A 24,039-nucleotide genomic window follows, 5' to 3' on the forward strand; every position below is an offset into this window, starting at 1 on the left:
TATTGTGAAGATGATGCTAAAGGTAAATTTGGATAACAACCACCAAACTATTTAAAATAAAAAAACAATATTGTGCCGTTAAATAAGCTTATAAATAACATAATTTCACGTGATAGTTATATTTATTTTATAATAAGAATAATTTTACAATTTAACATATTATAATAATACGGTAGTTTATATATTTATTTTTATAAAATTTCTTTGTCATTAAAGTATATCTCTAAATTAAATATTTCAAAAGGAATATCGAAATGTTGACTCAGAGTGAAAGTCTTTGAGAGGATAAACGATCTTTGTGAGAGCAAGTCCGTGGAGGGAGCATTGTATGGTTTTGTTTGCCATGATTTCGGGAGGGAGACAGTGACTGCAGAAGCGTCACGTGTATATTGTATTCATCAGGAAGGCAGGCGAGTTTCGAAGTTGGACCACCCGATTATTTGCAAAGCACGAAGCAAAGAGGCCAACACCGGACTCTGTTTGTGGTGTTTTGGTAGGGAATTTGAAGCCAGCCCTCAAGTGTAATCCTTCCTAAAGAAAAGAAGGCGATCGAATCTAAATTGTTAACGGGAACTTTATAACACTCGTATAAAAATGACATATCAAATTCCAGAAGATCCAAAAATAATTCACAAGAGAAAGGATACCATTCACATGGTCCGTCCCTTTCTATTTCAATTCGTTTTCTGCTTTGTCCCTTGTTATCATATCCACATACTCAGGACCCATCAAAAGTAATTAATTTCGTTTTGTATGGATCAGAATCCAATCCCCTTGCAAAGAAAAAACAAAAAAGGAATCCAATCTTCATCTTCCAACAAATGGAAATGATAATGATAAAGTGATGCAGAGGAAGTTTAACTCCGCCAAAGCTCTTATTTTCCTAACAACTTACAGAGTGGCGAGACTGCATCAAGTTTCATGCGGGACTAACGTGAAATTATCTATTTTGCAGTAGGAAGATAATATTACAAACGAACTAACTTGATTACCTTTGCAAACAGATATCCAGCTAGCAAAAACCAACTCAAGATTACCATCTTGACCATCCCAAGATAGACAAGCAAACAAAAGTACTACAAACGAACCAAAATGTTTGATTCTAAATCATATAATTAAAAGTTCCCCAAGGAGATGGCTGATGAGAAAGCCCTTGCCTCGAACATTACTGAATGTTGTTGTTGCTGCAGTTGTTGTACACGCATAGCACCTTGCATTTAACCACGCTACCGTAGACATAGAACCCAGGTGAAACCATGATCCGAACTACAGACGGAACCAACGTCCTTGTCATATCTCCACCCATGTCCTCCATGTAAACCCCATCAAACCCCACCCCTTTATCCACCCTAAATATAGGCAAGCTCGGGTGCACCGAGGTGGCCAAGAGGTGCACCAACCACACACTCTTGGAAGCAAAAAAGAAGGCCTGCAACAATGGCTCCGGCCATGTTCTGTTCCATCCCAACATTGCTACAATTTCACTCATTTTTCTGTCACAAAACCTGCTAAACTCTTCACTGAAATGCCTTGTCCCCTTGTTCAATACCTCCTCCCATGTCAACCCCTGAAGCAATTTGAAGGACTCAAAACTCGCCTCGCACCGATCAGTTGGGCTCAATATTTGATTCGAGGCGTTCTTTTGAAACCCAACATATTCGAAGTCCTCGTAGAAAGCTTTGTTCAGCAAAGCCTCAAGGTAGAAAAGCAAGCTTCTTGGGTTCTTAGAGAGCGAAACCTTTATATTATAAGGGTGGAGAAGAACCGAAAGTCTTTCGTATACTATGCTTCCCATTTGCCTGAATTGCGTAGTGAGCGAGCGGCATAACAGCCGAACCGAAGACCGAGCTTCCGAAACCGAAACCAGAAAATCCTCAATCACTTTATCATTGTGGCCCAGTGAGCCATGATGGTTCACCAGCTGATTACTGTTGCTCTTTCCAATTTGATAGAGCGAGTTGGTGTTGCCCTCTTCGAGCCCAGACTTCAAGTTATAACAATAGACCTCGAGCTTGCTGAGCTTCTTCTCTAGCTCGGCCATGGAGCACTTAAGCCTTGAAGCTTCAAGAAGAGCTTCGTCTCTCTTTCTCGTAGCCTGAAGCAGCTTGTGCGAGAGCTCAGCCACCGCAATCTTCCACTGCTCCTCTCTGTCCGTCGTCAACGCCTCCTTTGACCTCGGGCTCTTTCTCATTAACGATGAAAAGATGGCCTTGAATACGCCATTTGGACTCCCAAACGACAGAGTGCTATGCTTGTTGGGACCACTGTTGTTCAGTGGAACCACTGAGATCTTCTCGCGTGCATGTGGGCGGCACTTGTTGCACAATACGGAATCGTCCTCTCCGCTTTCTGTTGTATCAGACTCGGAGCTTTTCTTTTCATTGGGTTTGGCACTTTTGTGAGTCTCGTTGAGTGGCGTCGGATGGTTCTTTGGAGTAATTACTCCCTTGTCCGTAAAACCGCTAGGTCTCCCTCTGCTCTGGACTTGCGCCTCGCTATATACATCTTCTTCGTGCTCTTCTCTTTCAAATTCTTGAATCTACAACAAATTAACAACTGCGTCAAGGAAAAATTACAAAGAGCTAGTAGCGTAACCACAATCAATTGTCTTCTCATTTTCTCCCTAGAAACAAACAAGGCGTAAGTTGGCTATGTTAATGTACTTACAGGTGTGAAGTGAGGGGATTGACGGGGAGAATGAAGAGGAGGAGATAAAGATGCCGAAGAAGCTGGAGCCATGGTGCCAGTGCCACTGCATTTTCTACTTTTTGTGGTTGCCTTTGCCCTTTATGGCACCTCTTAAAATAATCCCTTTTTTTAATATGTCCCCAGCTTCGTCAGTGCCTTTCTACTTCTGTCTCTTTTCGTTTCGTCTTCCTCTCATCATCTGAGGTGTCATCCTCATCATCTTCTGATCAAGGTCAATAATCACGTATAGAGAGGTAAGGTTAGCATGCGTTGGGTAGCAGACGGTGGATATCATACACTCAGTTCTCGACCAGGTGATCTATCGGACTAGGATTGACCACGTATGTCAGGGACTCGGGATGAACTCAAGGTTGGTAATTTTTTGCCGCCCGTAAAATGTTAGCTATAAAAGCGAACTCGATTGAAAATTTATCTTCAATAATATATATTAATATAATATATTTAAATTATTTTTTATTAATTATTTAAATGACAACTAATAAAATGTGTCACGTAATTAATAAATATAATTAGACATGATAAAATTTAACATAAATGATAATAATATTATATGATAAAATAAAATAAATTAGTATGTATTAACATTCTCCAAAGCATTTAACATGACATTCGTAACTGAGGATTTGTGAGTCCGATATGAACTTATAAACAGAAAACTTATAGAAGTTATAGTTGAAATATACGGTTTGTTTAATTTAGTATAATTTTGTTTATCTTTGTATAAATTATAAAAAGAATATTTAAATGATAAAATTATATATAAAAAGAAAAATCCGGGTTAAACTTGCCCAGGGGAAATCGTCATACTCGAATTCAACTGCGGCCTTTTCCTCCCACCTCAGATTCCCAAAGCCTCCAACTAGTCGCATTTACTCCCGCAGATGGTTGTCGCTGCGGTGGATCACAAGCACCACCTACTAATTATCGTTCCATCAGATATAGAAAGACAGACAGAGAACCAGACTGAGACTAGCACGCATGTTAAATTAATGCACGAGACAAAGGGGGCCCCAGATCCAGTCATCTTCAGGTGGTCCCATCCTATGGAGTCCCCGATGCTGATCTGTGCTGCAACGAGATGAAGAGAGGCTTGGCTGCTGACATGTAACGTCCGTCTACTTGTGCAACTGGAAAAATACGGATATTGAATTAGTTTTAAAATAAAGTCATATATTAATTTATATATTAATATTAATTTTTTAATATTTAAAATTTAAATTAATATTATTTTTAATAAAATTTATTTTTTTATTAATTATATTAAATTGATACACATATTAGTACGTATTTATATTTATAATTAGATTTTTTCATATTGAAATGAGGAATATACACTGTATTTTTATATATTTTAAAATAATTTTTTTCTTTTATTATTGTTAAAATAATTGAGCTATTTTATTTATCATCCATATATCACATACTTGTTATAAAAAATAAAAATAAATAAATATAATATATGATATATAAAGATAATAGGTAAAATTATTTAGGAATGCTACATGTACCATGCAGGGATAAGGTTGAAGGAAGGCCCCCTCGCCCCGATAGCCAGAGAGCGGCGTCAAAAACACCATTCGCCCATCCCTTATCTAGGCCAACTCATTGGATCTAAAAAATTATTTTTGAATCTAAAAATCTTTTGGACCCAAATTATAATATAATTAAAATTTATAAATACAAAAAAGAATTTAAACTCATTATAAATATATTTTGGATTGTCTTGGCCTCCTAAGTTTATATAGTAGGCAAATGTAATACAATAGCAATATAAGATATATCACTAAAATCTCGTTTTAAGTATGACTATTGTACTACCTTGACCTCCTATATAAAGGTTGGTTTAAAAAGTCAAGACAATCCAATAACTTGAATATAATTTCAAATCTGTAATAAATTATATATATATCTATATAAATAAATATATCTATATACAATATATTTATTTATATAAATATATATAAATATTAAAAATAATTATATATATGGAGTGGAACGGGGCCGGGGTACGGGCCCTCTCTGCCCACTCCTAAAATCATTCTATTTCAATATAGTTATGCTACTCATTATCCATACACACCATACAACATTTTTAAAATTTTTTTTTTCTCTTATCAAATATGTAGTAGATGGATGATTAGTAGAATAATTCAATTAATTTAAGAAAAATAAAACAAAAAAAATTAAAATAATATAGTTGTATATAGAATTTTTTTATCTTCCCACTTCGATTATACTGGTTGGTTGGAAGTTGGGATTTGTACAAGAGTTTTGTTACATATAAATAAAATCGCGTATTAATTTGCGTACTAATATTAATTTATTCATACTTAAAACTTAAATTAATATTATTTTTAATAAAATTTATTTTTTAATTAATCATATCAAATTAATACGTAGATTAGTATACAATTATACTTAAAATTATTTTTTCTTTGTACAAAGAGTTCGTTTGAACCTATACGAATTGGGGAACGGGGTCGCGCACTAACCTCAGCCTGCTCATGTCGGTACTTTTTAAAAAAATAAAAAGAAAGAGAGAAAAATACGAAAAAGAAGAAAAGAAGAAATAACATCAGCCGTTTCAAGATCTATTTTCGTCTTCCCCTCCTCAAATTCCATCTCGCACCCCATTCCCTTCATTGAGTTTGTTTTTAACCATTAATCCCGCCAAATTTAACTTTAATGGAAAACTTGTGGTCAAAGGTGTATAGTTGACATCTTATTTTGGCTAAAGAGCTATTGTTTACTGGGAGAACAAATCTCAGCGGGGTGTGTTGTTTGTTTTCTGCTTAGATATAGAATAGAAACAAACTATTTTGTCTTAAGTACTTATTTGTTAATGAACATAGGAAACATAGGATTTTTTTTTTTTTTTGGATGGTTTTGGGTTTGTTTTCAAGTAGCCTGTTTTTTTTATGGAAAATGAACTTCATTATCACAATATTTTTGTTACGTATAAGTAAAATCACGTACTAATATGTGTATTAATACTAATTCTTTCATATTTAAAATTTAAATTAGTACTGTTTTCAATAAAATTTACTTTTTGACCAATCACATCAGATTAATATATATATCAGTATAAATTTATGCTTGTAACTAGATTTTTTCTTATTATAAACCTCCAAAACTCAAATTGTTTTTTAGGTTTGGCTTATTTCATAGTAAAAGTTTGTATTTTTTTTTTCTCTCTATCAAAGCCTAATTCAGAATCACTAGTGAATGTAACCCCCGCTGTTTTTCTCTTATAATCATTATTTTCTATTTAGTTGCTTCAATTTTTGTAAGATTTTGTAAGCTGGGTCCTTGCTATTTCGACATGGGCAGCTACAATTATCCTTGTGTTCTTTAGTGGAGTGCCTACCTGACAACAAATTCACCATTTATCAGAATTTTCCTATCAAATTTGCATGTTGGGCTCTCTCTCATTACATTTTGAAGGATGATAATCGACCTGTTGATGATTTGATACAGATCCATTCTTGGTATTCGGATTTGCAAAGCAATGGGTTAATTTGTAGTAAGAATCAGTAGTTAAAGAGACAAATATGTGATAAGGTTTTTGTTATGCAAGATTCATTATTCGTCCTTCATTTGCTTTTGTTCAAAAAACTTGGAGAAGAGAAATCAAGACTGGCTCAGGGCTGTAGGGGCATATTGTTGAGGAGAAGAAGAACTTCAGCACGCGCCATTTTACTCCTCTTAGAACGCACCATTTTATTTTTACCCATGGCCGCCACTCGCTAGCTGGGTTGGTGCGCCACTGCTTGTATTTAGACTTTTCGTCTATTACAGCTACAATACGCTGCTATATTATGTAGAATTTTGTTATATATAAATACAGTTGTGTATTAATCTGTGTATCAATACTAATTTATTCATACTTAAAATTTAAATTCATACTATTTTTAATAAAATTTACTTTTTGACTAATCACATCATATTAGTGCATAAATTAATATATAATTATAATTACAATTATATTTTTCATATTGTGTATGTACCATCATAACCATTTAAAGTGGACCACGCATGCAAGAAATGCCAACTTCGTGACGATGACGATATATAAATTGATCACGTAAAATGAAACGTGGTTTTTGACATGGCCGACGTCTTGGGATCATACACATGAAATTTGTTCCATTTCTTTTTTTCTGAAAATCCTGCTAAGAATCACGTGCAAGACATTACTGAAGTAATTGAGAAGTCTTCCATAAGTTAGGAATCTGGAATTTAAACTGAAGTTTAAAATTTTCGTCCCTTTGTATATATTAATTTGCTCTTTCTTTTTATCTCGAGTTTTCTTCGTTCAAATCAATTGGAGGCAGCATTTTCTCACGTATTAAAAATTTGAATATTCCACTCCAACCAATTCTCTCAAATTATTACTAAAATAAAGCCGTGTATGTATAAGGTAACAGAAATAATTTGTATAATCACGTGTATTTTGTATTTCTTTTAAAAAAATATCAATTTTAAAAAAATAATGTTAAATATAATCTTAAATGACGTAAATGATATGTAATTTAAAAAAAAAAATTATTATTAAAAATTTAATTTTTTTAAATACAAATATCTTATTTACTATTTTTTTATTTTTTATAAAAAAAATATAAAACCTTTCAGTGAATCAGGACAAAATATCGAGTGGCTGAGCCTAGGCCCAGGTCATTCTTATTTCATGGACAAGTAGTAGCCTTGTTCCTTTTTTAGACCGAGTGATCTCTTGACCATTTTAAGGTAGTTTTGTCACGTACATGTATAATCGTATATTAATTTATATATTAATATTAATTTATTTATATTTAAAATTTAAATTAATATTATTTTTAATAAAATTTATTTTTTATCAATTATATTATATTAATATATAGATTAATAGGTAAATTAATATACAATTATGTTTATAATTATATTTTTCCATTTAAAGGTCGGTTTGAAGGAATCGGCTTTTGACTCAACCAATCATTCATCGACACGTTATGTCCCGCTAATTATATCTCCTCTCTCTTCCTATATGCTTTCTATCAATGCTCTGATCTTTCTCTCTCTCGCGTACGAGTCGGTGATTCCACGCTTTGATCTTCAGGTTCTTAACAATCTCGGTTTGTGATACAAAGACCACCTTTGTGAGGTAGTTGAAGGTTTGCGATTCCTTTCATTCTTCCCCAAATTCGTGTTCCCTTTTTCTTCGGAGGTAGCACTAATCTCTTCCCTCCCCCCCCCCCCCCCCCCCCTCTCCTCCATACGCACCTAGGGCTTCTCTGTTTTTTTTTTTTCGTGTGTGGAAAAATACACTTCTTTTGCGGGTCTATATTAGTTTTTGTTACTTTCCGGGTTGAATTCGATGCCTAATTCGAATAAATGCATAATACGATTGTGATTTTGCCCATAGATCAGAGTGAATATGGTGATCGGATGGTAATATGTTGCAATTTCTGGTTCTTTTTCTTCGATCATGTTAGGGTTCGGTTTTGGTGATGTTTCCGATGAGAATTTTTCATTGCGAGTCCTTGATTTCAGATTTTACGGTTTCGTTTATTCCGAATACCCTACGCTGGCCCTTTTTTTTTTCTATTCCCTTTTCTCTTCGTATTGATCTTGTGGTGGAAGATATAAAATGGGCATGTCTAATTTTTTAGCCCCCGTTATATACGTTTGATGTTCTATTTGATTGGGTTTGAAAACGCGAGTTAAATAATGCGTTATCTACGATGGTGGGTAGTATTCGTCGCTGCTCAGCCATTTAGACGAATTAATCCAATCTTTTACTGTACATTCTTTACTTTTGTTTACCTTGTGCTTTGCATGATACATGCCCTTTAAATACGTGGAATCTTTAGGTTCCTCTCGACTTGTGGAATGGGATTTTTGGTCGGACAGGTTTATATTGGGTGATGCCTAAGGAAGTTGTGGATCTCCATGCATGTTGGCGTGGTTGTGAGGCAAGGAAATGGGCTGCTGCCATATGGAGAATGATTCCTTTGTGTTTAATGTGGTGTTTATGGCTGGAAAGGAACGAGAGATGTTTTGAAGGCAAAGAATCAGAAACATCGTTCACTTTCTGAAAAAGGCAACATTACACAGAATATTATTATTCTTATGTTGGAAATAATCTGCCACAGCTGCATTTTGATCCTTTGCAATCCTAAAAAGGGATGAAAAATCAGATTTGAGAGCTGATTTCCCACTCCGAATATCATGCCAAAAAAGAATCCTCTTCTCTTCCCCCACCTTAAAAGTAATATGTTTCAAAAAATCCCCCCAACCTTTCCTAATGAACTTCCATAAACTCACCCCATATGCTCCTATAACTTCATCAGTACACTAGTTCCCCCACCCACTCCTATATTTAACAGCAGCAACATTCTTCCATAAAGCATCTCTCTCTAAATGATATCTCCAAAGCCATTTCCCAAGAAGTGCCTTGTTAAACATCCTCAAATTTCTCACCCCCAATCCTCCACTAGAAATTGGTTGACAAACCTTGTTCCAACTAACCAAATGAAACCTTTTCGCCTCTCCTATACCTCCCCATAAGAAATTGCAAAAAATTTTCTCGATTCTTTTTGCAAGCCCTGCTGGCAAAGGGAAAAGAGAGAGAAAATATGTGGGAAGATTAGACAATGTACTCTTTATCAAAGTAATACGTCCCCCTAACTTGTCAAAAGGGGGACGTATTACTTTGATAAAGATTACGCTGTCTAATCTCAGAAGTTATATAATGCTTATCGATTACAGATTTAGAAACTAGTTTACAGGGGAACTTTTAGGACCTACCGGGGCACCATGGGGGTGGATTTGCATAATTTTATTTTTTTAGTGTGATTGTTCAAACTTATTTTGATTTTTGGATCTTTAGTTGTGGTGCCATGCTGTCACTGATGGGAAGTTTCATGAGAATTAGGCAAACATAAGTACCAGGCGTGTTTTGTGTTGCTGTTATTTCACATTTTATTTATTCAGTTGCTGCTAATGCTGAATGAATTTCAATGTTGCAGAATATCATTTTCTTGGAATTGCAAGGGTTGAGCATTTGGGGATTCATAGTACCTAGAAAATGCAGGGAGGCCGAGGTCGCAGGGATCCTTTCTCTGATTTTGGTGACCCCTTTGCTAACTTTGGGGGCTTTGGCGGCTTTGGGGCTCACAGGAGTTTACTGTCTGGCTTTTTGGGAGGAAGGGATCCATTTAATGATCCTTTCTTCACACGCCCATTTGGAGGCATGTTTGAGTCGAGCTTCTTTGGTTCAAGTGGACATCCTTTTATGAATATGCATCCCCCTGGACTACTTGATGATCCAATTGGACGTCCATTTATGAATATGTACCCCCCTGGATTTCTCGAGAATCAAGCGCCAGAGCCAGAAAGGCCTAGGGGCCCAATTATTGAGGAATTGAACTCTGAAGACGAAAAGGAAGATACAGATAAGGAGAAGAGAGAGAATCCAAGGAAGCATGGTAGGTCGAGCAGTGCTCATTATGTTGAGGATCCCGATGATGAAGTTGAAGGTTAAATATATCTATTAACTGGTTTTAATGCTATGTTTTGACCCGTATTGTTGAACCTGAAAATTTTCTATCCATTTTTTCTCCATTAATTGCAGAGAAAAAGAGCAAGCAAGTGCAGTACAGGAATGATTACAAGCTGAATGATATAATGCCACAGTCTCGCTCTAGTTTTACCTTTGGGAGCTCCAGTGTCACCTATGGTGGTCCCAATGGAGCATATTATACTTCATCTAATACTAGAAGGATGGGGAGTGATGGTGTAAGTTAACTTCAATGTTGATAATAGGATCTATTTACAATTTAGCATTGTTTCTCAAGTAGATTTTGATGTGGAGCAGTTGAGCTTTGAAGAAAGCAAAGAAGCGAATACTGTTACAGGGCAAGCAAAACACAGGGTATCTAGGGGAATTCAGAATAAGGTATTTTATGATTGACTATACTTTAATGACTTTGTTTTCATGTCCTTTGTAGGGTTCACTAGACATAATCGTTTGATAGTTATGTGGGGCATTAATGTTGTATTTAATGGCTGTATTTTCATGTGCTTCCTAGTGTTCACTAGACATTGTCTTCGTTTGATTGCTTTGTGGGATGTTAATATTGGACTTACATAGAAGACATATTTTGTAGGGCCATTCCGTTTCAAGGAAGCTTAATTCAGATGGTAAGGTGGACACAATGCAGACCTTACACAATCTGAATGAAGGTATGTGTAGTAGTATATTTTTGGGTGTGTGAGGATACCGGGATGCACTCAACGTGGGTTGGTACTCAAGGGAGGAATAACCATAATCTCTGGATTGGCAAATTTTCAGATGAGCTTACTGGATTTGAAGAAGCTTGGAAGGGAAATGCTAGAAAGAAAATGCCTGGGTTGCCCGAGAATTATTTGAGTCTTGAACATATGGGTAACTGGCTTGCCTGAGAATTATGCATTTATTTTGTTTTATAGGGACCGTGCAGATGGCTCATTTTTTGTTGGGGTGTAATTTTGTGTCGTAGGGGCTGGTGGTAGTGGACAAAATGGGCAGGCCAGCACGGGAGGTTGGGCACTTCCTTCAATAGAGCCTGCACAGCCGTCGGTGATACCAGATGGCAGGAACAGGGCAGGATACCCTGGCCCAGATCTTTCGGGATGGAAGAAGTCTGATGTCGGAGACCCTAGCAGATATTCTAGAGGGAAAGGGAGAAATTGAGGGGTGCTCGAACCAGCTCATCACGCGCCCGCTGAACAAGTCCCCTTCCACTTTGAGGACCCACCCTAGCTCTGTATTTTCATGCATTCCCCTTTAAAAAGTTCCCGTTTCCGTAGGGCAGTATGGATCTTATGCAGTGCTTTGTTTAAGTAGTTATGTGTATACTGCAAGTAATTTTTCTTGTTGAGTTTCATGTACTGGATGATTAATATTGGATATTGGTTAATAGAATACTATTTTTAGTGGGCTTTTAAGTCCTGTACTTCTGCTTATAAACGGTGTGTAAAAATTACCATTGATACTGCATGTCATGATTTAATTTGATTTAAATTTTAAAATTTTCTTGCAATTCAAGTTCTTTCAGGTTAGTGGCATGGGGGTGTTATTATTGGTTTCTATTTTTCCATGTCACCCCAATATTTAAACATTGAAAGAATATATTCCGGAAACTGGAAGTCTGAAAATATGGAAAACTGCTACTGTCTTTTACGCCATAGCGAGAGAAGAAAAAAATAAAAAAAAGAAAAGAAGAACATCTGAACTGGGCTTTATTTTGTAATATATTTGGTAGTTGGTATTTTTCTCAGTGCTTGGGAGGTTGCAATGCAGAATGGTTTCACGCTTAAAAAAGGGGTCGTTATAGAACATACGCAGCCATCGATTCTAATTTGTTTGCACCACATATTCCGCCAAGTCCACTGATAGATTGATAATTGGCAGCCACAACGTATCACTGCGAGAACTCGTAACTCAAAACTTGCATACGAAAAAATAAAAGGGCAGAGGTTCGGGGGAGGGAGAAACATATAACAACGGTCGGCTATTTATCCTTTCTTAGGGTTATTTTACATCTTTTTGGAGCCCAAAAGAATGGCAATTATCAGAACGACGGTAAACGTGTTTCTCAGAGGAATTTCTCATCATTTTCCTCTTTCATCTTCATCACCACGATTCAGTGCACTGCCTGGTGTCGCTGGGATCCTCAGCTATACACGGCGTGGAATCAGCTTCAGCGGCATACGATGCGCCGCCTCGGGCTCCGGCGACGGTAGGAAGGTGTCGGCTCGCCTGTCGCAGGTTCAGCAGCTCTTGCAAGAAGCCGAGGAGCGAGCTCTCTCGGCCGACGACCAGCCCACCCCTAAAATCACCCTCGGTATGTGAAACTATATATATATAAGATGAATCGCCTTCCGTTTGGTCACTGTGAATATGTACGTTGATTTGACTTGAATTACGCGTAGTATTTGGATATTGTCTTCGACATTCATCTCTCATGAACATCGGACTCGACTGTGCTGTCTTTACCAGCGGTTTGGGAGCCGAGTGGAAATACACAAAAAAAAAAAAAAAAAAAAGTCTAAATGGAAAACTTATATCATGTGCCACTGTTTAGTCCAGAAAAAGAGAAAAAAATGGAGCGTAGAAGTCATCTCTTTCTAGTTGCCCGGCCTGGCGTTGGGAAGGAGAAGCCAGGGAGGTTGATAGTTACTGATTCTTTTCCCCTTTTGCTTAATTTCACATCGACTTCGAATCCCTTTGATAATTTCCTGATTAAAAAGGTTGATATTATTATGGTTGAGCATATAGTTTCCAATATTAAAGAATTTTGCTCTGTTCGAAGTTGTCTATGTAGGACTTATCTCTAGTTATTTGAGATATTTTTAGTGGGCATTTGGTGTACGCAGTTTCTTGCTAATTTTATCACATGGAACACTAATTAGGTGGCAATGTTTTCAGCCTTCATTTAGTCAGATTACTAATGATTATGAAGCGTGGGTGAGAATATCCCATTCTTGGCTTTCATATTGGCCTGATGATGATTGTAGGATCTCTTTCTCCTAAGATGACTATGCAATCTACCTGAAAAAAAGGTTTTCATTTTCTAAACTGCAGTAATCCATGTGATTATATCCATTTATTAATCTAGAACTTGAGGCACGATTTTCTTTTGCCTTCTTTAGCAACTTAGATAGGTTTTATCTCTTGTATAACTTCTTGTTTTACTTGGGCTATGCCTATTTGTACTAATACTATCGTTTACCTATAAAAAAAAAAGAAAAAAAGAAAGTATTCCTAAATGCTAATATATTTTAGCGTTTCTAGATAAGATTTTTTTTATTGGCAGTGTGCGGAACAAAGTCCCGACAAATCCCCCGGTAGGCCATCAGCAAGGAGTTTCCCTCTAGTGCACCTCGGGCAATTTAAGGGAAATTTTTCCTAGTTTGATAGCCCCTAGAAATTGATTGCAATCAAGAGTTTGAACTTTAGACTAGGGAGCATACCACCAAGACCAAGGCTCTCACCACTTGGACCAAACCCTAGGAGTTGTGTGATACCTCATTTTTACGTGTATTTTCACTGAAAGAGTATTTTAATTCAATTAAAATATTAGTTCTGTTATTTTAAATTATCGTATTTTAATCGGATTTACTTAGTTGTGAAATTTATTTTGTAGAGCTTTCTTAATATTAATTATCGTTTTGAGTTTAAATTGCTGTGTAATTTATTTTAGTTTGTTTTTGGATTTAAAATTATATTGTTAGTATTTATTAGTTATTTATTATATTTTAGCTTAATGTAGTGTTTAAATTATTTTATTCGTTTTATAACTTTTAAGTTGTTTTCGTCGGATCAGTTTCTGGACTCCAAAAGTGAGGATTGGACCTCATTTCTTTTCCCTATCTTTTCTTTTTCTCTTTTCTTTTTCTTTCTCTTTTTCTTTCTTTTTCTTCTTCTTTCTCCTCCGGTTTCCTTCTCTCTCCCCCTTCATTTTCGCCGTTTTCTTCAGCCGCCCAGTGTCGCTGTTCGTCGGTGCCATGGCGCACCCAGAAATCTTCCCCTCCGGGCGCACCTCCCCACCAAGTTTCACCTCCATCCGAGCCACCGGTAGCCGCCACGAGTTCCGGTTTTTCTCCCATTTCGCCGCCGTCGTTCCACCTCCGGCCACCACCTCTTCACCACGTCATCACCGACCTCTTACCGTCTTAAACCACCTATTTTCAGCTCCGATTCGCTGCCGGAGCAGCCCTCACGAGCTCATCTTTGGTTTGGCCTTTTTTCTCTTCCACCGCTATTTCCTCTGCCACCCATGTCCAACTCTCACTTCCACTAGCTTCATAAACACCTCTAAGCCATTCCCTATCAATCTCAAGTCTTGGTTTGTCCCCATTCAAAAGTGGATATTTTACAACCCACGCCCAGTGTTTTTATACTGTTACGTTGTTTTTTTTTCGCCGTTTGCAGTCTCTTGATCCTTCGAAAATTGTTATATAGCGCTGTAAGTATTTTCCAAACTCTATTTTAGATTTAAAATATATTATTACTTTTACAATAAATTCATTGACTGGTTGGTGATTCTGGATTGAATCCGAGGAGTCAGGAGTCGGATGGATTGAGGACGGAGTTGTTTGGTTATTGTTGATGTTGAGTTTTGTTGGTTAAATTGTGTCTTGAGGTGTGCATTGCATGGTGCATTCATGTGCATGTATTAAATTGAGAAAAGTTGGTTTTATCAATGTAAATGGATTTTCGAGTGCGTGTGTATCACGACCCCAAGCCGGGATGGGGTATTATTTTAGTGGAACTCCTCTGGTCACTCGGGAGTGAATAATACTGAGTGACATCCCCTGGGTTGTCGTTGGGCGACGACCGGATCGCACGATACGGTAATGCTGTCGTGTCGACTTCGTGGTCCCTAGGCTGGCGGGGACTAGAGGATGGCCTGGTCCAGGTACGCGCTGGGCGTGAGACTGGGCATCGTTCGTTTAGGTGTCACATGCGTAATCGTTACCTGCGGTGTGGCACAGGAGCCAGAGTGTGCGGATGATCCCTAGGGGAGATCATGGTGCATGCATTAATTTGGAACTGATTTTGGATATTGGATATGGGTCATTTTCTGGGAAAATTGTGAGATTTTGTATGAGGATATTGTGATCCATTTTCTGGAAAAATTGTGATTTTCTTGGTTTGGACCATTATCTGAGATAATGACAATGACTGGTTTTAAAGGATATGTTTTGGGCTAAAATGAGATTTTTGGCGTGCGTGGAAAAAATGTGGATTTATGGGACGTGCACTTGGCATTCTTTCATGCATATTGTTGAGTTTAATACATTTTTATCTTGTGACATTTAGATTATTACTTACCTGCGACATCATTTTAGTACCGTAAATTTTGATGGAGATGTTGAGGAGGAGGAGTAGGCTCTGCCAGAGTTTTGATTTGGAGTTGTTTATGTCAAGAAAATTATCTCTGCTAGTTTTTATGTCTTGTATTTTGGTTTTGAAACAATATTTGAGACTTGTAATATTTTATTATGTGTGCTTTAAACGAGTTTGTATTTAAATAAAAAAAAATTTCTGGTACTTAGTTATAAGACTTTTATTATCCGCTGCGTGATTTTATTGTACACTTGTTGCATGTACACACATTTGGCACTTGGTGATGGGATGTGTGATCCGTGTTGTCATCATCCCTACGCCTCGATTTCTACGTGTTCGTAAGTGGGAGTTGGGGGCGTCACAGGTTGTACCTTTATTGAGTTACGTTTTCTGTCAGCGACCTTTTATAATGGGACCAAATGCAGTAATATCCTTTTATATACTCTTTATTTACAGAAAACATCTTCTTTCTGATCACCACAATTTTCATTCAGACCATGTAACTGTCAGTTTTGCAAGAAGCGGGGGGCCTGGAGGTCAAAATGTCAACAAAGGTCAATTCACGTCCTGCTCTCTTTTGCTCTCATGATTTATATTGCTGACTCCCTTTCGTGCTATATCATCCTAAAGAGGGTGGTGCTACTTATTTGATTGTTTTTTGCTGTAACTGATTGTCATGCAGTGAACACCAAGGTGGATATGCGCTTCAATGTTAAAAATGCGTATTGGCTAAGTGACCGAATAAGGGAGAGGATTATACAGATGGTTTGTTGCTGTTATTCCTTATCATACTTGTTTATAGACAAATAAAAATGTCACTAAAGGATGAGATAAATAATCCATGAGATGTTTACAATGCATCATCTCAACAATTTGCATTTCTTTTTACATGTTTTTATTATGACAGTATCATACTATTGATATTCAAGCTGTACTTTTGATGCATGCTTAGAATACAATTTCTGGCCAGAAAATTCCTGCACTAGAATGCCCTTCCATTCCCTTCGTCCCCCTCCCCTGTTCCTCACCCAAAGGAAGACCAAAAGAAAAAACAAGAAGAAGGGCCTTATCATCAGCGATTTCCTTAGACTTGGAGGCTCTATCGATGTCATTATCTGTTCAATTAATGATTTTGTCTTTTCATTGTAAAAACTTGTATAGGCTTTGTTGTGTTTCTACTATCTCTTGGTAATCTTCCTGGTCATGAACAGGAGAAAAATCGAATCAACAAGGATGGGGAGCTCGTGATTTCTTCAACAAAAACTAGAACACAGAAGTCAACTTCTGCCTCTTCTTTTTTTGCTGTCTGTTCTTGTGATACATTGGGAAGGCGTCTGGTTTGAGTATACTTTTCTTTTTCAGGGGTAACATTGAAGATGCTTTGGCAAAACTTCAGGTACTAGATAATGGACACGGTACTTTCGTGTTTGGTGTTGAGTTTGCCAGTGCTCTGTTTTCATTCATAAGCTGAAGATAATTGTCCTGACAACCAACACACGCCCCCCCACAAATCCCCCCCCCTCCCAACAAAAAAAACCCACCCGGGGCCAAAACCTCAAGGAGGGCTTTTTGTACACTTCACTTGTACTAACTTAGGCTTTCTTTTTATTTTAATTTTATTTTTCATGATTTCTACTTACCGAGTCATCTCCCCCCCCTCCCCCCCAACCCCCCCAAAAAAAAACTCTCTCTCTCTCTCTCTCTCTCTCTCTCTCTCTCTCTCTCTCTCTCTCTCTCTCTTTATATATATATATATAAATATAAAATGAAACAGGCAATAATTGATGCCGCGTCTTATGTTCCACCACCTCCTTCAGAAGAGCAAAAGAAGAAAATTGCAAAGATGTAAGAGCTCTAAAGCGTGTGTTTTCAACTGTCCTTCTTTCTCTGGCTCTTTTTATTTACTTACTAGTTCTGCAGTACATCGGCAACATTATATTTTGTCTACAATATTCTGTCTTTGTTAGTCTTATTGGACTGTAAAGAGTTTGGGGCTGTCTTTTATATATGTCTATGCAATGCTGTAGGGCTGCTATTGGAGAGCAGAAACGCCTTAAAAGCAAGAAGGTGCTTTCAGACAAGAAGGCATTTAGAAGAAGCCGAGACAGCTGGGACTAATATACTGCTTTATTATAACTAGTGATCTGAGATATCATTTAAACATGTAAGTTTACCATCCCTCTTGAAAATTTATTATGAAATTTGATTTGACTAAAGTTGTCTGCTTCTTTTTTAATGTTTTCTAGGTAGGAATTGAGTTGAATGTGAAAGAGCGGATTGTTCATTAGTTGAGCAATGAGAAACTGTGGGCATTTCCAAGACCACTTTCTAAGACCAGCCTGCAGGAAGAATACCAAGAGCGCTTTTTTACATGGTATTGTCAAAACTATCAACTGTTTCCAGAGTAAGTAGTCTCTTGATGCAATAAAAATATAAAAATGAATAGTCTCTTGATGTAACATGACTGTGCTTTTATATGCTTTTGATACGATTTATACATATAGTGAATTTGATTTGTGACACATTTGTTCTTGTTATTCCTGTACTTGACACTCAAAACAGTTCTGCCTTCTACATTTGGTAAAGGCGTGCAATATTTAAACTTTGTTAAACGTTCCGCACACTTGCTGTCAGGGAACAGAAAAAATGTCGCAGCGGTTCTTTTCTTCTTTTTTGTTTTTCGTTGCTATAGTTTTAACATTCCAACGTTCCCGTTTCTGCAATAGAGAAAGGCTTCAAACTCTCATGAATGAGGTGATCAAGTTGATTAGATGCACTGTTCAATAGAGGTTTACTTGTTCATTTCCATGCGAAGAATATATGCACCAATTAACCAATGAAGAAATTAATATTAGAGACAAATGGTGGAATGAAAACAATCTTTTGGCAAGCAGAGGGATCGGAACAATCAGCTTGGTGGTCTTATGCTAGAACTAATGATCACGAACTTATGTACAAATGATTTTCTGGAATTGAATTGAGAAATATGTTAATCACACACAGACTTACAAAATCAACCATTCTGAGGAGACTAAATGTAATATGTGGGATTGTAATGTCTTTTTATCAGTATAAGAGACCAAATGTATTAAATCAAACCTAACATCAATTTGTAGGCCTTTTTTTTTTTTTTTTTGGTGTAAATTCTCTTTGTAGATTTAACTATTCGTGAATTAAATTTATACATACAACCATAAAAGTCTCTGATTAATTCGCCTGAAAATTTATGTTCTGATAACATACTCCTCTCCTGATTGTTGATCCACATGCTTGATCCATCTTTTTGTACCCGAACCAGAATTTCCCCCACTGGTGGCAACATGAGCAATATCCAATCCCATCCCCACCGGCAGAAACACACAGCGCACCAAACGACGAGATCCACCATCGAGAACGCTTCGCCATTTGAAGGTTGAAGCCGACTTGGAACTCGCATTCTTGCACACCAAAACCGCACCACGGCTGCTCAGTTTCGCCAGCCTCAGTATTCTTGCGAAGTCCTTTCGCTTGCAATCAACCACTAAGAAATCTATGCCCACTATCTGATCCATCACTTCCTCCGGCTCTCCCACCATAACTTCCGGTGACATCCCGGCCTTGACCATGCCTTCAGCGTACTCTGTCCTTGATTGCTCGTTTTGGACTATGCACACGTGTCTTCCTCCCGTGTGACGGCTCGCCACCGCTAGGCCAATACTTGTTGCCAAAACTCCGCCCTGTGACCATGTCTCAACGATGAAGTTGGCGTTCCAACCTGCAGCCATGGCGGAAACAAGCTCTGCCACGCCTGATTCGTGATAAAGATCACACTACAAGCAAAGAAAAAACCCATTTTAATAATAGAACGAAAAGCAATTCATTAGAGATTCAAAACAAAATGCAAAAGCGTTTGCAATTTTCACTGCTTACAGATTTGACAGTATCAATATAGGCCTTTGATGCTGTCTCAGGGGACCAAACGAGCTTCATCTGTCTTCTGATTTTTCTCTCTTCTTCGTCTTCCTCTTGTATCCTTTCAAGTTGGGTTCAGCTTGGTTTTCAAGTTAGGAACTTGTTTTGTGGGGGAGCACTTCAGGGTGAAGTCCAGTTCGGCGTTTTATATGATACCGAAAGGGTCTGAGGACGTACAACAACGTGTTGGACCGTTGACATTGCATCTCGCGAATCCAACGCGTGTAAATTGAGTTGTACGAGATGAGATGAAATAAAATGTGTTGATTAATAATAAATAAAATATTATTATAATATAATTTTTTAATATTAATTTTGTATTAATATTTAAAAAAGTTAAATTATTTATTATATTTTTTATGAAAATTTTAAAAAAATTATAATAATAAATTAAAATAAAATAAAATGAGATTTTTAGTTTTGATTAATCAAGGGGGTTTGAGATTACAATGGGTTTATTATATGAGTTTTGTCACATACAAGTACAGTCACGTACTAATCTATATATTAATATTGATTTATTCATATTTAAAATTTAAATTAACACTATTTTCAATAAAATCTACTTTTTGACTAATCACATCATATTAATACACAGATTAGTGCATAATTGTAGTTACAACTATATTTTTTCTTATTATATTGCTGTTTCAAATGGTAATGCGCACCAACCTGGTTTCCGGGATGTTTTCAATTGCCAAATAGAAGTATGTAGTACGTTGGACCTTGAAAATCCCAGCTCGTGGCGAGCCGCCGGTCGTTTCATCAACCTGGTTTGCTTGCGACTTTTTCTTTTTATTTTTTAAAATATATCTCCCTTGATTGTTACTTCTCATTAGCCCCGAAACTGAGGTTTATTAGCCGATTGTATCCTTTTTGTTGTTGGGACATCTTGCATCGTGTATTTCATTGAGTTCTAGAAATTCAAGGGAAAAATATTTAGTCTTGGGTCAATTTTCAGCTGTCTAAATTGAAAAAAAAAAAAACATTGAAAGCCGTTAAGACATCTTTTCAGTTTTGCAATACTGTGCGAGAAACGAAGAAAGAAAGTGGAACAAGTAATGGTGGAATGTAGAGATCCCAAACCAAAATTCATCGAAGCATCCAACTGCATGTGTCCTGATCCCAACCTTATCGGATGAAGCTCATATAGTCCATTGATCTGCGAAATTGCCCAACCTCAGACGTTGACCAACTCTATGTGTGACGTTGATGCTTGGGCTAATGGCATTCGACCACCTCGATATTTTACACTTTTCTTTGGCTGGGACAGAGCATCCTAGTCCCTTCGTCATATCCCTTCGTCATGTCCCATTATGATAATGAACAAGAACACTCTGATCAAGTAAATCCCATAAGAAAGAAAGCGTCACGACGCAAAGTAATCCATTCACGGGTTCGGTTTGGCAAGTGGGAAGAAAATTTTGAATTTTAAAATAAAATATTAAAATATATTATTATTATTATTTAAAAATTTAAAAAAATTGAATGATTTATTATATTTTGTATAAAAGTTTGTTAAATTTATAATGATGTGATGAAAATTTTAAATTTGAGATAAAAATTTTATAGTATTAAACCGATCCTAAGTTGAGGAACGTGTTCTAGTTAATTCTAAAACACCTTTTTAAATAGTGTGATGGGAAGTTAAAAACTACCACAAAATGGAATAAATAGATGAAAAATTCTTCTTGTCATCCTCACACTTCACACACTACTTATTTTATTTTATTTTTCATTTTTTCTATAATAAATATATAGTGTGTAGATGATAAATAAAATAATTTAATTAGTTTAATAAGAATAAAATGAAATAAAAAATAAAAAAATAAAAAATAATATTTTAATATATAAAATGTGTGGTGTGGGATGATGTGTAGCATTCCTTTAAATAGATTCGCATGTTCGTACAGTTGGGGAACGTGTTCTTACAAGAAAGTGAAATAAATTTTATAAAAATAAATTTAGAAAGTGATTTATGTAATACATTAGATATATTTTATATTAGATATACTTTATAATAAAAATAATTTTATAATCTAAATTGAGATATGCTACACAGCAGACTCACACTTAACACGCTAGAATTTTAGAAATGTAGAATAAAAGAAAGTAAAAGAGTAAAATCACATATTTAAATAATGTGAAAAAGTGTGAGGTTGCTGTATAGAATTTCTCATCTAACATACCACATTGAATCATGTCAATTTATTTTTGTGAAATTTTTCTGTGTCCAAAATATTTCTCTTAAATGAGTATTTATTTATTTTCAATAATTAAAAGGTACAAATGTCAATTTTGATATTTTTTGGATGGAAAGTAAACTTTTGGTATAACAAAATTTACTGAAGGAATTGACCATAATTCAGGAATATTTGAGTGTAGCGTATGCAAGTGCCAATCATGTTGTTTATGACTCTTAAATTCATATCAAACTTAAATTAACAAGACACTTTGACTTTATGCTTTGTGAAAAAAATAAAAATAACAAACCAAGAAACAAAGTTAGCGATGCTAATGCGCCGCCCCATGCACTCACTCTGTTGGATAAGGTTGTTTAATCATTTTTGTAGCCATTTTTTTCAAGGTCTCCAACCGAATAAACGATGATCAGGTCAACTTTCTTCCAAGACCGATAAACGTACAAGTTACAACGTAAGCATGACTAGACAAAGATATGAACTTCCTTAATATCAACATCACAACAGCCTGTATTAAGTAGTTGTTTTGTTTGTCAATTTATGGGTCCATGACTACTAGTTATCAGATATGACACATTCTTACCTGCTCATAGTAATCCATATATATATTCCAGCTGCCATTGCATGTCAAATCGAAGAGCTGATGGAATCGAACATTAAAGATAAGCAAGAATCAGTCGACATTCAGTGATTAAACAATGGTGGAATGTAAACCAAACAAGAGTGTTGCGTAAAAGCTTTCAATTACATATTAAACTTTGTGCATGAATGCAACCCAATTGATACATTAATAAATATCAAGCTTATGGTCAAATACAAACCACGAGAAATGTTAGCTATCCATGTGTTGTTGTTATATCAATCCTGTCTGCATCAGAGAGCATGCTTGTTGTTAGGGGGTAAATATGCCAGCCCATAGTAATTTGGGGAGGGAAAAGAAATGGAGGAGAAGACAAGGCAAGAGTTGAGAGAAGAAGTGAAGTTCCAAACACTCCATAGACGTAGACTTTATACCGAATCATGTAATTCTATGTGTTTCTCTCATTTTTTTAATTTTTATTTATTTATTATTTGCTATCATGGATGGACATAAATTGAAGCTATGCGAAACACGTTACCAACACTGGCAACCAAGAATAAAAGAATCCATGTTTGCCATTTTGGTCAAGGGATCGTATACATACACACAAGCAATCGAAAAAAATGAAGATTAAACAAGTTATCTGATGCTAACATGACCTTTGTTAATCTTAATCAAAACGATCTAGAAAATGATAAAAAGTAGGATATGATATTTGTCTTTTGATGGAAAATGATAGACATATAATTATTTTTATAACTATGTTTTAAATGAGGGGCATCTTTATCAAATAATTTATAAAAATAATCTTATATATACACTCATTTTAAAACATAATGGTATAAAAAGTCTAAAAATACTTTTGTATCATACTCTTTTTTGTTTTGTTGCAGAATTAGGCCGGTAGACAATAACTAAATAACTTGGATTACATTGGGGGCACTAGTTCAAGCAGCCTTCTACGGGAAATTCAAAACGAGGAACATGGTTTTCTTTCAACGTTCCATCGGTGAAAACGTGGTCCAGCGTTCTGGCTGCGGTTCGAATTGTTCGATTGCCAGAAGTCACGCTCAGAACTTTCGTCAAACATCTTGTAATCTGAGCCTGACTTCCCATCCCATTGTAATAAGAGAAATGATAAGGATCCGGCTGGAGATTTCGTTCATCTGTCCGCTCACATCTTTTTTTATTTTTTAAAATTTTTTTTTACAGAAAAGTTAAAAAAATGTTGTTTAATTATATTGTGACTTTTGATTATTTTTTTAAAATATTTAAAAATGTTAAAAAAATAATTTAAAAAAATATTTAAAAATGTTATTTTTTTTCATATATTTTTTTAACATTTTTAAATATTTTAAAAAAATAAATAAAATTTACAATATAATTAAATATAATTTTCTTAATCTTTCTGTTAAAAAAAATTAAAAAAAAAGAAAATTGCAGCGGGACAGGTGGACGGATCCCTTTTAGCGACATCTTTAGCATTGTTCCTTGTAATAACCTTCCTATAAAACACGTGGCAAAATCTCAGAACCCTTCAGCATACGTGTCTCCCGCCCGCCCTACTTCACTTGCCACCGCCATAAGGCACCACCACCGTAGCTCCTTCATTTTCATTCCCCAAGCAGCCAAGCCAAGCTTTCTTCGTCCATCACAGGACGCAGGAAACAACTAACAATGCATCTTTTCAGATCCTTTCTTCGTTTCCCCAAATCCACTGCGTT

The 24,039-nt window shown here is 36.1% G+C and overlaps 4 protein-coding genes across 6 annotated transcripts; 2 read left to right on the plus strand and 2 right to left on the minus strand.

Annotated features, from left to right (window-relative positions):
• Positions 1-828: 828 nt before the first annotated feature.
• On the minus strand, positions 829-2,876 carry LOC122288884 (IRK-interacting protein-like). Its single transcript, XM_043095703.1, has 2 exons — positions 2,668-2,876; positions 829-2,539 (listed from the first exon to the last, which is right to left on the minus strand). The coding sequence occupies exons 1-2, from the start codon at positions 2,737-2,739 to the stop codon at positions 1,166-1,168; spliced, it is 1,446 nt and encodes a 481-aa protein (XP_042951637.1). The 5' UTR covers positions 2,740-2,876; the 3' UTR covers positions 829-1,165.
• A 4,816-nt stretch (positions 2,877-7,692) lies between these two features.
• LOC122289447 lies at positions 7,693-11,694 on the plus strand. 3 transcript variants are annotated; one of them, XM_043096434.1, is made up of 7 exons: positions 7,693-7,849; positions 9,717-10,226; positions 10,322-10,485; positions 10,565-10,645; positions 10,857-10,932; positions 11,042-11,134; positions 11,229-11,694. In XM_043096434.1, exons 2-7 carry the CDS (start codon positions 9,776-9,778, stop codon positions 11,420-11,422), a joined length of 1,059 nt encoding a protein of 352 aa, XP_042952368.1. In that variant the 5' UTR covers positions 7,693-7,849; positions 9,717-9,775; the 3' UTR covers positions 11,423-11,694. The 3 variants fall into 3 exon arrangements, with proteins under 3 accessions (XP_042952368.1, XP_042952366.1, XP_042952367.1); XM_043096432.1 differs by having other exon boundaries at positions 7,703-7,859; XM_043096433.1 differs by having other exon boundaries at positions 7,739-7,912.
• Positions 11,695-11,936: 242 nt separating this feature from the next.
• LOC122289448 (peptidyl-tRNA hydrolase ICT1, mitochondrial) lies at positions 11,937-18,105 on the plus strand. Its single transcript, XM_043096435.1, has 8 exons — positions 11,937-12,575; positions 16,078-16,137; positions 16,266-16,348; positions 16,795-16,859; positions 16,946-16,979; positions 17,358-17,428; positions 17,611-17,747; positions 17,830-18,105. Exons 1-7 carry the CDS (start codon positions 12,293-12,295, stop codon positions 17,699-17,701), a joined length of 687 nt encoding a protein of 228 aa, XP_042952369.1. The 5' UTR covers positions 11,937-12,292; the 3' UTR covers positions 17,702-17,747; positions 17,830-18,105.
• A 426-nt stretch (positions 18,106-18,531) lies between these two features.
• LOC122289449 lies at positions 18,532-19,666 on the minus strand. Its single transcript, XM_043096436.1, has 2 exons — positions 19,493-19,666; positions 18,532-19,392 (listed from the first exon to the last, which is right to left on the minus strand). Exons 1-2 carry the CDS (start codon positions 19,550-19,552, stop codon positions 18,808-18,810), a joined length of 645 nt encoding a protein of 214 aa, XP_042952370.1. The 5' UTR covers positions 19,553-19,666; the 3' UTR covers positions 18,532-18,807.
• Between the last annotated feature and the right edge of the window lie 4,373 nt (positions 19,667-24,039).

Source organism: Carya illinoinensis, chromosome 12, assembly GCF_018687715.1.
Source record: "Carya illinoinensis cultivar Pawnee chromosome 12, C.illinoinensisPawnee_v1, whole genome shotgun sequence".
In the NCBI taxonomy this organism is placed as follows: domain Eukaryota; kingdom Viridiplantae; phylum Streptophyta; class Magnoliopsida; order Fagales; family Juglandaceae; genus Carya; species Carya illinoinensis.

Coding starts and splice junctions, on each gene's coding strand:
- LOC122289447 (XM_043096434.1), top strand. CDS start 9,776: ATGCAGGGAGGCCGAGGTCGCAGGGATCCTTTCTCTGATTTTGGTGAC. Junction 10,227..10,321: donor TCCCGATGATGAAGTTGAAG/GTTAAATATATC, acceptor CATTAATTGCAG/AGAAAAAGAGCAAGCAAGTG. Junction 10,486..10,564: donor GAAGGATGGGGAGTGATGGT/GTAAGTTAACTT, acceptor GATGTGGAGCAG/TTGAGCTTTGAAGAAAGCAA.
- LOC122289449 (XM_043096436.1), bottom strand. CDS start 19,552: ATGAAGCTCGTTTGGTCCCCTGAGACAGCATCAAAGGCCTATATTGAT. Junction 19,393..19,492: donor ATATTGATACTGTCAAATCT/GTAAGCAGTGAA, acceptor CTTTGCTTGTAG/TGTGATCTTTATCACGAATC.
- LOC122289448 (XM_043096435.1), top strand. CDS start 12,293: ATGGCAATTATCAGAACGACGGTAAACGTGTTTCTCAGAGGAATTTCT. Junction 16,860..16,945: donor ACAAAAACTAGAACACAGAA/GTCAACTTCTGC, acceptor TTTCTTTTTCAG/GGGTAACATTGAAGATGCTT. Junction 16,980..17,357: donor ATGCTTTGGCAAAACTTCAG/GTACTAGATAAT, acceptor AAAATGAAACAG/GCAATAATTGATGCCGCGTC.
- LOC122288884 (XM_043095703.1), bottom strand. CDS start 2,739: ATGGCTCCAGCTTCTTCGGCATCTTTATCTCCTCCTCTTCATTCTCCC. Junction 2,540..2,667: donor AATCCCCTCACTTCACACCT/GTAAGTACATTA, acceptor AATTTGTTGTAG/ATTCAAGAATTTGAAAGAGA.